General features: G+C 51.6%; 1 protein-coding gene across 4 annotated transcripts; it reads left to right on the top strand.

The window, feature by feature from the left end:
- The first annotated feature begins 1,247 nt into the window (after positions 1-1,247).
- TMEM54 (transmembrane protein 54) lies at positions 1,248-11,728 on the top strand. Of its 4 annotated transcripts, XR_011560310.1 has the most exons (7): positions 1,538-1,714; positions 4,972-5,165; positions 5,713-5,772; positions 8,114-8,302; positions 8,571-8,705; positions 9,860-11,002; positions 11,444-11,728. XR_011560310.1 is itself a non-coding variant. In XM_070764298.1 (6 exons), exons 2-6 carry the CDS (start codon positions 4,974-4,976, stop codon positions 9,950-9,952), a joined length of 669 nt encoding a protein of 222 aa, XP_070620399.1. In that variant the 5' UTR covers positions 1,248-1,464; positions 4,972-4,973; the 3' UTR covers positions 9,953-11,728. The 4 variants fall into 4 exon arrangements, 3 of the variants coding, with proteins under 3 accessions (XP_070620399.1, XP_070620397.1, XP_070620398.1); XM_070764298.1 differs by lacking the exon at positions 1,538-1,714 and adding an exon at positions 1,248-1,464 and having other exon boundaries at positions 9,860-11,728; XM_070764296.1 differs by having other exon boundaries at positions 1,454-1,714; positions 9,860-11,728.
- Positions 11,729-12,080: the final 352 nt, after the last annotated feature.

Here is a 12,080-nt window from a genome sequence, read left to right as displayed (position 1 = left end):
CAGTTCATTCTTTCAGAAGGAGGGATTTGTGCATATTTCAAAGTTTGAATGTTGAAAATGTCATGTCCATAAAGAAGAATTGTATCTCTCTGCATCTGTCTGCAGGGTATTTCAAAACCTAATATTCCCATCTCAGTACAGGAAAATATTAATAGTTCTGATCTGAACTGTGAGGCCCTTTATACACTCTGGAGTTTGGTGGTTTTTCTTGCAGATGTTTCATTATACAAATTAGGTAACATCCCTGCGAATGAAGCTTAGAGAGCCCCAAGGACCCCTCACTCCCACCACATCCCAATTGGTACCAAGCCAATGGCTCTGAGCACTAAGGCCCCAAGGCTGTGGACCCTCGGCTCAACCTTGGACCCTTCCAGGGAAGGGGAACTGAGGGTCATTCTCCCTGCAAGGTTGCTCTTCCCACTAGTGAGCTTTGCCTTCAGAATCTCTTTCTTCTAACTTAAACACATTACTCCATGGTTCTGCTCTGGAATGAAGAGACTGGGTCCTTTTTGAAGGCCTCCTCCTCCTCCGCTAGCTTCTCCTGCCACCAAGTCACCTCGGCTCCATGTTCTTCAACCCCAAGGGGAATGTTCGGTTGCCCCCCGCTTCTTTTATATCCCTTCAAATTGAGCCCTCCGCATTGCTTAATCTCCCCTTAATATTCCTCTGAAGAAGAAAGCGTTGAGGGAGAGAAGCGGTGGATTTCTCGGAACTGGAGAAAAGTTTCCCTCCCGTTTTCCTTTCAGGGGAAGGGTCTGCCCTGGCCTTTGGGCTCAAAAATACACTGGCTGCTTCTGGACAAGACCCTCCTGGGGGGGAAGAGCCCTGCAAGGAAATAATAATAATTGGAGGAAGCGGTCAAGCCCCTCGTGGGGGTGGAGGACCCCGAAGCCCAAGGGAGATTTTACTTTTACAAGCACCCAGAAAGTTTTTGTTCTTTTCATATTATAAAACACGTTTTCTAGATCAAGCAGATAAAGTGTATTTAAAAAGTACATACAGCACTGTAAAAAAAAAAGACCCAACACAATGGTCTAGCAAACACTCAGGAATAAAGTGGAAGTCACTGCAGTGTAAAATGCCACGAGAGGTTCTGAAAACAACGGCAATGGCGGCTGAGATCCCGGCGGGGCCTCCTCCCTCCACAGATGCCCCCGTGGCTGCCGTCGGGGGATCCGGAGAAGGGCGGGGGGCAAACGGCGGGGGCCTTTGGGGCAAAAGGGCTGCAGTTCTCCAGCCTCCGAAGCCTCCTCCTGAGGGCGGCGACCATTTTGCGGCCTTCCCTTCTGAGGCCTTGGAGGACTCGCCATGGGGCAGGCCAGGACCAGGACCCTCGGGCCAGAAGCTCCCGGACCGGGCCCGGCCTCCCGGGCTGCCCCGCCGTCGCCTGCCCGCCTGGCCCGGGGCGCGCCCAGGACGGCGGAGGCGGCAGGAGGGAGCGGCCGCGCAGGGTGGGGCCGGCAGGTGAGTCACGTCGCGGAGTCACTCACTCGCGGGGGCCGCAGGTGGAGCCGGGCCTTTTGTTCGGGGCCCGCCCGCCGCAGCGCGAGGGGTGAAGAGCTGGAGCGGCAGGCGGAGATCCCGGAGCGCCGTGGAGGCCGCGCAGGTGGCCGGCTGAGGCGCGCCGCTCTCGGGGCTTCGGCGGCAGTGGAGGAGGCGGCGCCCGTCCCGCCGGGGGTGGGCTGACTTCCGCGCGGCCCCATGTGTCGCCTGGGTGAGTGGAGGCCCCGCGGCGCCCGCTTCGGCCGGCCGGGGAGGCGGAGTGGGGCGGGGGGCCCAGCCGGCTTTCCAGCGGTCTTTCCTGCGGGGCCCACCCGGACCCCGGACTCTCGGCGGGGACGAAAAGGTCTGGACCTCCGGCGGGCCGCTCTTTCCTCTATCCCGGCCGTGGCTGCAGAGCCGCAGGGCCTGCTTGGGGGCCGCTCACGCTCCGAGTCCCGGGGTTCCTTCGGGGGGGGGGGTGTTAGGTTTATTCACGCAACCGAAGCTCCACCGAGGCGTGTAGCGTGTCTCCCCTTTTAGCACGTGAGGAGTTTGAATGACTCTTTCCAGGAAACGTTTAGCTGGTCTTGAATTTTTTAATTGGCAGCTCGTGCACAGCAGGGGGACAAACGTTGCCCTTGCAATTAAAAGGAAAAGTAGGTTTTTTCTTATGCATTGAATCCCAGGAGAGTGTTGGGAGAAAGTTGTTACTAACATCAAATGGAAATGTTTGCTCTTTCAAAACAAAAATTATTTTTATTGACTGTTTTGGTTAACACCAAAAAATGCAAACAGCCTTTTTCAAATATGGTTATTTTTGTTGTAGTTGTCTTGTTTGACACTTACTGGGAGCAATTCTGCTACAAACAACCTCTCCCTTCACTAATGAGAGTTCTGGGGCCAAATTGCCAAACCGTTAATGTCAATGAATCTCTGAAGAAATAGAAGAACATAAATGGTACTAAATATGGAAAAGTCATGTGCATTGTCTAAAAACAACCTAGACAAACTTTCCATAATTAGAAAATTTTAAGGGCTGGTGAAATGTAAAATCGTGCATGAAATGTTGTACAAAATGCGGCTTAACGAGGCTTTGCAAAATGTCTATCATGCAAAAACTAAAACGGTGCTGCATGAAGATTGTCTTGGTAGTGTAAAAGTCCTCAATTAGTTGTTTCTAGTTCCCCCCCTCACGCACACACGCACACACCCCTCCCAGTATTTGCCCCGGAGGAATTTAAAGTCAGATGAACAAAAGAGATGGGAATTTAGCTGCCCAACCAGATTTTGGAGAAACAGGGTCCCCAGTTGCATCCCACGCAGCCTCTCTTGCTCTCCCCTCACCCCCATCTTGTACTTTATGTAGATTTATGGGCCGTTCTGGCCCCCTTCACCATGCTGTCTAAGCCATGGTCAATCTTTAAAGGGAGGCTCCGGTTCTTTCCCAAAGGAAATGCTACATTATAGGCTTCCCTATGGCCTCTGGCTCAACCTGTGGGAGGTGAGTTGGTTGGGGGAGCCACGGCCATGGCACCACTTCCCGGCGTGGTTGGTGCCGGAGAGAGGCACAGCCAGGGCTGCATATGGAGGAGCCCCACCGATCCCGCCCCCCCCAAGTTCTGTGCTCCTCCTGAAGAAGGAAAAAGGGGGTGCCTCTTCCTTCTCCAGACAAGGACACTCATAAAGGTGAAAACTCATAAAAGTTAATTAAAAACTGCAAAGCAAGATAAAGAGCTCGGGAGGTTTGTGGGAAGGGACTCGGCAGAAGGGTTGGTTTGGTGTAGGAGTGGGAGAGCCGGTTGCCTTTGGAGGTTCTAAACTTCACCTCTCTCCACACCTACCTGTTGGCCAACTGGCCAGGGCGGTGGGAGCTGCAGTTCAGCTGTTTCTAGAGGGTCAGATCCTGCCTTGCCTGAGCAACAGCTGCCCAAAAGTTCCTGGCCACCCTCATGAGGGGCTGGTCCTGGTTGGGCTTCAAGGACATATGAAGCAGCTTAGATTCCATGTTTCTAGTGTCAGGCCCACTAGAAACTCATCTCCACAGGAAACATAGAAACATTGAAGATTGACAGCAGAAAAAGACCTCCTGGTCCATCTAGTCTTCCCTTAGACTATTTCCTGTATTTTATCTTAGGATGGATCCATGTTTATCCAAGGAATCTTTAAATTCAGTGACTGTGGATTGGCCAACCACGTCTTCTGGAAGTTTGTTCCAAGGATCTACGACTCTTTCAGTCAAATAATATTTTCTCACGTTGCTTCTGATCTTTCCCCCACAACTGACCTCAGATTGTGCCCCATGGTCCTTGGGTTCACTTTCCTATTAAAACACTTCCCTCCTGAACCTTATTTAACCCTTTAACACATTTAAATGTTTCGATCATGTCCCCCCTTTTCCTTCTGTCCTCCAGACTATACAGATTGAGTTCATAAAGTCTTTCCTGATACGTTTGATGCTTCAGACCTTCCACCATTCTTGTAGCCCCTCTTTGGACCCGTTCAATTTTGTCAATATCTTTTTGTAAATCATGTAAATCATCACCACAGAATTTTGTAGGTCTGATGGTGCCCTCCCCCTGCTTATCCCCAGTGAATCAGCCTTTGGACTCTTCTCGTGCTGCCCAGGACCTCTTTCATACTTTACTGTTTCTTTGCTTATTTCTGTCAGGGAACAACTCCTTTTCTCTGCACACACAGCTGCATCACAGCATTTGCCGCAGCCTGCTTTTTAAAGCTTACCCTAAATTGCATTTGGTTTGTTTTAATCAGTCTAAAACATTTGATGCTCCCTGAAATTGAGCCAAATCATTTGTAAACAAGCTGAGAAGAGCAGTGCTAATATAAATGGTTAGAGAAAAACATCTGGGACAGACTCCATGTTATAAGTCGTGCCCCACTCGGACTGTTCTCTGCATTTTTATTGACCTATTGGAAGCTTCATTCCTAGAGAAGCCTTTGGGGAGGGATTTTGACAAGTACGGTAAATCCCGAAATTCAGGTAAACTATGTTCATCAGATGATCTCTGTGGGTAGCTTCCCCCCTCTTTGATCTCCAAGATCTGTAAAATGACTTGCCTTCAAAACATTTTCACCATGTTTCCAACCCTGAGGATGACTATCTGAACATGAAATTCTGCTTGTACCTGAGGTTGCTTCAGAAAAGAGTTAAGGAGGGGGGGGGAGGGGAGGGAAGGAAGGAAGGAAGGAAGGAAGGAAGGAAGGAAGGAAGGAAGGAAGGAAGGAAGGGAGTCAGCAAAGCTTTGAGACCTTTGTGAAGAGGAGCACCAAGAGCAGGTGCTTTCCAGAGGGGTCAGATTGGCCCCTGCATGAGGATGGGAGATAGATGCCTCTTGACCTTGACTCCGCAGGCCGGCTGTTGGCCAGAGGCAACTTTTGCCAAGTAAAACTTCACATTGGGCACCATGTCTAGTTCTCTCCTCCTTTCCTGTGAGGCAAAACTGAACTGGAGCGAATGTGTTGCTTTCTCAGATATGATTGACACCGGCAGCTCCCAGAAACTCTTGATGAAAACAGGGCTCATCCTGATTGTCATTGGTCACCTGAACTTCATTTCTGGAGCCCTGGTCAATGGGACGGTCTTGCGCCACATCGCCAACCCTCAAGATACCATTTCGTTGCAGTACGCCGTTTCTAACATCATTTCAGCCATCTCGGCCATCTTGGTAGGTAGCCTGGTTTATATGATGGGGAGGCGTTGGTGGGTGGGCCAAGCTCGTTCTTCCTCCCAGATGGTGAGGGTCCCCTGGAGAGGTCAGCCCCCAGTCAGAAAAGTCAAAATGCAAATAACAGTCCCTTTAACTCATACACTATTTAAAGGTCAGAAACAGAGCCAAAATCAGTGACTGGTTCTGATGGGCACCCACAAATTAAGTAACATCTGATCTTCTTTCTCTCTTAATAATAAAGTTGGGGATTGTGCCAAATAATAAATGTGTTGTGACTGAAGTTGGAATGCAGTAGCAAAAGGCAAGCATAATTCTAAAGCTATTACCTTGCCCGAGATTTCAAATTCCTTCGAATAATAGAACAATCATTTTTGATCTTGGAGTCATCAAAACTAATTCCTGCAAAGCCACCAGCTGTTCTCAATTTGCTGGAATTTTATCTTGAAGTCAACATCTGGAGGGGGGCATTGCATCACCCTATTGTAATCTGCTGCTGCTGCTGCTGCTCTTGGCGTGGGGTAATTCCCTGGTTCTTCCTTTGCAGACCATCTCCTGCGGAATAGCAGCCATTGTGCTGTCCAGATACCTGTCCCAAAAACCACTGGTAAGCCACCTTGTCCCCGGGGCAGTTGGGAGCAGAAATATGGAGAGGGGCGGCATACAAATTTAATAAATAATAATAATAATAATAAATAATAATAGTAATACCTCCAGTCGGAAAATGAACCAGGTTTCTGCATAAGAATTCCCTAATAGGCTACACCAGTGATAGGGGGCCTTTTTTTCATTGGGGGCCGAAAGAATGTGGGCGCACTCTATCACACATGCACAAGTGCCCACACCCATCATTCAATGCCTGGGGAGGGGGAAAACAGCTCCCCCTGCTCAAATGGCCTGTTTCCCAACTTCTGGTGGGCCCAGTAAGTTTGTGTTTCGCCCTCTTCAGGCTCCAAAGGCTTCCCTGGAGCCAGGGGGGGGGAGGTAAAAACACCCCCCCCTCCAGACGCTGTCATGGAGCCTAAAACGCCCTCCCAGAGCCTATGTGCGAGCCAAAACCCAGCTGGCCGGCACCCACATGCCCATTGGAGCTGAGCGAGGGCAACGGCTCGTGTAGCAGCAGATATGGCTCCGCTTGTGGAATTCGTGCCATAGTTTCGCCATCGCTGGGCCACACCCTCAAGTGTTTGCAGAAGAGCCCTTGCTAACTCCGTTAGGAAAGAATGGCTTAACCCTGAGCCTCATTTTTCCTTCTTACCACACCTTCCTCGTGCCCGTAATCTTCTTATCTTCAGGGTCATTCACTCCCTGTCCCTCCCAAGAGCATGCAACCACTCCATAAAACCATGCTCTAAGTAAACAGCTTTCCCAGCTACAAAGGGCCCCTTACACATTCTGATTGGGGAGGAACTATGCACATAAGCCTTTGCATGTAGCTCTGCTTGATTCATGTGCTATATTGTGAATTGCCCAGTAAGGAGAGAGCTTTAGGCGGACTACATGTAAATGCCTCTTCAAATGGAATAAGAAAAACAATGAATATAGAGAATTCATAGGGAGGGTGTGCAATTATGTAAGACCCATCTATGCAAATTATGTCCCTCACATGCAAATTCTAAATGCTGTTGTAATGGAAAACTTTGCACAGAACGCTGTCACTTATATTAAAATGCACTAATTAGACGATCCAAAATGCAGATCAATATGCAGGAAGCATTAAAAAAAGTCACCCTGAGGGGCTTCCTTCCATTCTTCCATAGTTTCCTTAAGTGACATGCAGTTTGACATTATCCACGCTGGAAGAGCCTAAGTGCCGTTTCTGACAGGGTGATTGCTTGATTGATTAATTACACGTATTATTATAGCTGCCTGCTCCAAAACTTTAGTTTGCTGGGGAAGAATTTATCCATTCTCTGAACACGAAGAAGCCCTTGAGATCAGGGTTTCTCAGCCCACGTGGGAGGCACCTCAAAATTGGTTAGATTGAAAAAAACTCCTTGCTTGAAATGGTTTGGATTCCAGTTCCTAAGTCTCCTTCCCTCCATTTGAGTTGGACTCCAGTTCCCAGAGTTTACAGTCCTTGGACGGTGGGAATCGAACCCCCAGACATTTGGGTGGCATCACATGTACCGTCTTTTGAATTTCTCCAAGGCCATTCGTAATATTCCTTGATTCTAGTTCAGCTGCGTTCACACATAATGTGGACTTGACTTCTCTTCCCCAAACTTCAAGTGACTTTGGAATTATTTATTTATTTATTGGATTTGTATGCCGCCCCTCTCCGTAGACTCGGGGCGGCTAACAACAGTGATAAAAACAGCATGTGACAATCCAATATTACAACAGCTAAAAACCCTTGTTATAAAACCAATCCTACACACAGACACACCATGCGTAAATTGCAGGAGCCGAGGTTTGACCTCTGTCTATAGAAAGCCATGTTGCCAGCTTCACCTAGGGATCACTCTATGTTCACAAATGGAACTCTACATAAACAAGCCATTTTTTAACATAGCATGTTGTGTGTTGTACGGATTTGGAAAGTTGCGTTAATTTTGTGGCTAAGCTAATTGCTGTAACACTGAGCCAGAAAGGATGAAGGTTTTTGTATGATGAGTCCATTGTATTTTGTAAGCTGTGGTCTGTGGCCTTCCCCCCCTTGGCTAAGCCCTCTCCCTCCCTGTGTCTTGTGGGTCAGTCCTGCCCTCTGGAAGGCCGGGAGGGTAGATGGCCTGTGAGATGGTTAGGGTGGAGGGCTTGTGCCTTTGTCCATGGCAACCACCGGTTGTTCTGTTGAGGCATTTTTTCCTGTTGTTTTAATGTGATGATGACTTTCCAGAGCTTATAAAACCAGTGTCAGGAATAAAATAAATAAGTGCAATGGTCAGTGCGTGGTCTGGCTAGCCCAATGAAGCTTCCTGGTCCTCCCTCCCTCTCTCTCTCTGCAGATATGGGCTGTTTTCTCCCTGAGCATCAGCAGCAGCCTCCTCTCGCTCTTCTGCCTGGTGGGGCTGGCCGTGGCCATCGGCCTGACCTTTGCCAACAAGGGCCAGGCCCTGCTGTCCGTCTGCACCTTTGCTGACATGGAGGTCATTCAGATCACCCACGAGTGCCCCTTTGACCCCACCCGCATCTATGTAAGTCTGCCCACAAGGGCCTGGAGCTCCTGCGACCAGAAGGTGGGGAGGGGGCCTCATCCCCCTGAAGGGGAAAAGGCTCGGCCAAGATTGAGTGGGGTGGGTGGGGGTCATTTCTGAACTGCCATCGGGCTGCTTAGCCCCCTGGAGAGGATGCCCACCCTGGGGAGCTGGAAGTCGGCGTGGGTGGGTGGCTCCACCAGGGGAGCCCTGGAAGCTGGTGGGCGTCTTTCTGACCGTCCCTCCCTTCCTCCCTCCCTCCCCCCAGAGTTCTGCCCTGGTCCTCTGGGGCCTCTCCTTCCTCCTGGACTCGGTGGAGGTCATCTTCAGCATCCGCTGCTTTCTCATCACTCTCAACGTCCTGAACTTGAAGCTTTGTCGCAGGAGGAAGCGCAAGAAAAAGGTAAAACTCTTCCTCTCCCGCTGAGTCCGGGAGGCCGGGCGGCTTCTGCTGCTGCTAGCTGTAGTCCAGCGGTTCAAATCTCACCACTGGCTCAAGGTTGACTCAGCATTTAGGCTTATGTGCCGCTTCCCAGTGCTCCGACAGCCCCCTCTGAGCAGCTTGCAGAACCAGCAGGTTGCCCCCCAACAATCAGGGTCCTCATTTTACCCACCTCAGAAGGGGGAAGGTTGACTCAGCTTTCCACCTTCCGAGGGGAGGAAAATGAGGACCCAGATTGTTGGGGGGCAACCTGCTGGTTCTGCAAACCTCTAAGAGAAAGAGGGCTGTAAAAGCAGGAGGAAGCGGCATATAAGTCTAAGGGCTGTTGCTATTCCCTGCAGAGTTGGGGGGAAAGAAGAGGGGCCTTCCTGGGGGCCACCGGATCTAGCCCAGGTCCTTCTCCGGGCATTGGAGGAAGGTCTGCTATGGCCTTCCCCCCTTCTTCCCCTCCGCAATACACGGCCGATTTGCCACATTCTCCTTATGGCCAAAGACTGGGGGCTCCGTCCCAGAGCAGTTCCCCAGAAGAAGGGGGGGGGGGCAATGCTGGGCTTCTCCTGGGCTGTCAATCTGCAGGATCCGATGATGCATTGATCAGACATTCCGGTTTAGGTTTGAGCCTTACGGGCTTTTGGATCATGTCTTAATAACCAGGCCAGATTTAAATAATTGGTTGCTTGCAACATACTCATCAATTTGCATCTCATTAAATCTGGCCTTGACAAAAGATACCTGTTGACCGCAGCCTGTATCTGGCCATGTGACTATATGGGGGCTGCGGTAGCTTTTGAATTGCAAGGGTCCGTTGTAAGTCGCTTTTTTCTGGGTGGGTGGGTGGAACTTCAGTGGCTACGTGGAGGGTTGTAAATCAGGGAGTGCTTGTAGGTCAATGGGGGGGGGAGAGGGAGGCTGGACCCCCTCGTCCTTTCAGCGCAATGCAGGCGGTCAGTTGCAGCACCGCTCCTGCCATTCACGCGCCCTGCCAGCATATTGACTGGGGAGGAGAGTCCTACTTTGGCCGGAGCCCACCCTAGATGCTGGTGCCTTGCCATGGGGGTGGGGGGGTGGGGAGGGTTGGCCTCCCTTGTGACTGACGGCGCTGCCTTGCTTCAAAGGTCTCATTGACCCTCGCCACCGCCGAAAGCCGAGACTCTTGCGAGGGACGGGATCTGCTGAGGATGGAGCGCCTGGACCCTGTGCGGCTGTAGAGCCCCCCTCCCCCCGTGACCCTGAGGAGACCCTCACGGGCTCTTCCGTGGCCCCTTCCCGGCTGCCCCTGGCCCGTGGTCCCATCCGACTTCAGTGACCGCTGGGAGAAACTGCTGAGCTCTGCTGCTTCCAGGCAATGGACGGTCTTGTGTTTGGGCACCTCTCCCGCTCGCCCTCTGGACGGTGGTCCTAGCTTTGACCTTGACCCACGTGCGCTCCCTTTCTTATTCTGATGCACCCATGCCCCTCCCCCCAGGTGAGGCTCCCCCAGGACGGGCAGCTGGAGGGAGGTGGCAGTGCTGACTGGAACATCTGGAGGGAACCGGGTCCTCTCTTCAGGCCAATGACGCCCTGGTCGTTCTCTGGAGCAAAGTGTCACCCAGAATGACAGGAGCCTGATGGCCAGGAAGAGGCTCTCGCAGGGCCCGGAGGGGCCAACACGCTCATCTCAGGAAGGCTACGTCCTGTTGTCACAGCTTGAGCAGGGACTGAACACTCTACTTTCCATGCAAGACTATGGGCAATGGCCTTCGGACGATGGGTTTCTTGACCAAAGTGCACATCCCCCCTCCCTTTGCTTCCCACTGTAAATATGCAAATCTGGTGAAATAATAGTTGGGGGAGGGGCTGCAAAGGAGGCAGATTGGGGAGCCCCCGTGTGGGTCCTGGGAAAGGGAGGGTCAGCTCAGTCTCAGCCCCGGAGGGTCCCTGGGGGGACGTTGGCCCAGCCATGCACTCTCAGCCCCAACCTACTGTATTTTTCGGAGTACAAGACGCACCTTAGTTTTGGGGGAGGAAAATAGGGAAAAGAATCTGCTTATCGGTCATTCCTCTGGCCAGCGTCCTTAGTCTGGTCAGCTTCAGCACATGATTTTCTCCCCTGGTTAGGGCTTTAAAAAAACTTTATTTGGAAAGAGTAACAGTGAAAGAGCTGGCAAGCCTGTAAGAGCTGGGAACATCGTTAGCACCTGGAAAGAGACATTTGGAGCAATGGGCAAAACCCTGCAAAGACTCAGGGCTTGGAAAACCTTCTTTGCAGAGAGTTAAGCGTGAAAGAGCCTGCAAGCGGGTAAGAGCTGGGAACATCCTTAGCACCTGGTTAGGGCTGGAAAGAAACTTATCCAGAGTAAGTTAGAGCCATGGAAAGAACCCTGCAAAGACTCAGGGCTTGGAAAACCTTTGCAGAGAGTTAAGCGTGAAAGAGCCTGCAAGCGGGTAAGAGCTGGGAACATCCTTAGCACCTGGTTAGGGCTGGAAAGAAACGTATCCAGAGTAAGTTAGAGCCATGGAAAGAACCCTGCAAAGACTTAGGGCTTGGAAAACCTTTGCAGAGAGTTAAGAGTGAAAGAGCCTGCAAGCGGGTAAGAGCTGGGAACATCCTTAGCACCTGGTTAGGGCTGGAAAGAAACGTATCCAGAGTAAGTTAGAGCCATGGAAAGAACCCTGCAAAGACTTAGGCTTGGAAAACCTTCTTTGCAGAGAGAAACAAGGAAAGAGCCTGCAAGTGGGTAAGAGCTGGGGAGATGGTGAGCAGCTACTTAGGGCTGGAATAAAAGGCTACGTCCAGAGTATAAGATGCCCCCAAGTGATCCGTCTCTTAGGGAGGAAAAAGGTGGGTTTTATACTCCGAATAACACGGCACCTCCCAGGGGGGTGGGGGGCTGAGGAATGCCAGGCGGAGGGAGTCCTGTTCCCTGCCTTAAAGCCCTGGACGAAAGAGGGCGTGAGACATGTAACCCATGAATTAAAAGAACCGGCCGAGCCCCGGCCCTTCCTGCCCGGCTGCCGTGTGAGCTCCTTCGCGGCCTCCCGCGTTCTGCAGCCCTTCGCCCCCTTTGAGCTTCTGGGGAACCAGACCCGTGGACGCTGCTGGTGCTGCTGGAGGAGGAGCCGCCTGTGGGGCTGCAGCGCCTGGAATCCCAGCATCCCGGAGGAGCTGCCCTCCTCTTGCGCAGGCGCCTTTTCTCATCACTGGACACGGGGGCGGTTCGGGGGGCTGTCCTCTGCAAACTCTGCCCCTCCCTCTTGAGATCCCAGTCCTCCTCTCAGCCATAGTGTGACACTGGCAGTCCAGAGATTGGGGCGGTGGGTAGTGCATGGCTGGGGGGGGGCCTTGGGTGCCACTTC

This window comes from Erythrolamprus reginae, chromosome 11 (genome assembly GCF_031021105.1).
Source record: "Erythrolamprus reginae isolate rEryReg1 chromosome 11, rEryReg1.hap1, whole genome shotgun sequence".
NCBI classification, from domain to species: Eukaryota; Metazoa; Chordata; class Lepidosauria; order Squamata; family Dipsadidae; genus Erythrolamprus; species Erythrolamprus reginae.
Note: the sequence above shows the minus strand (reverse complement) of the source record. Positions and strands in the feature narration are given on the sequence as shown.

Bases quoted from the DNA above. Each gene is read 5' to 3' on its own strand.
- TMEM54 (XM_070764296.1), top strand. The intron at 5,166-5,712 runs GTAGGTAGCCTG...CTTCCTTTGCAG, and splicing joins CAGCCATCTCGGCCATCTTG to ACCATCTCCTGCGGAATAGC. The intron at 5,773-8,113 runs GTAAGCCACCTT...CTCTCTCTGCAG, and splicing joins ACCTGTCCCAAAAACCACTG to ATATGGGCTGTTTTCTCCCT.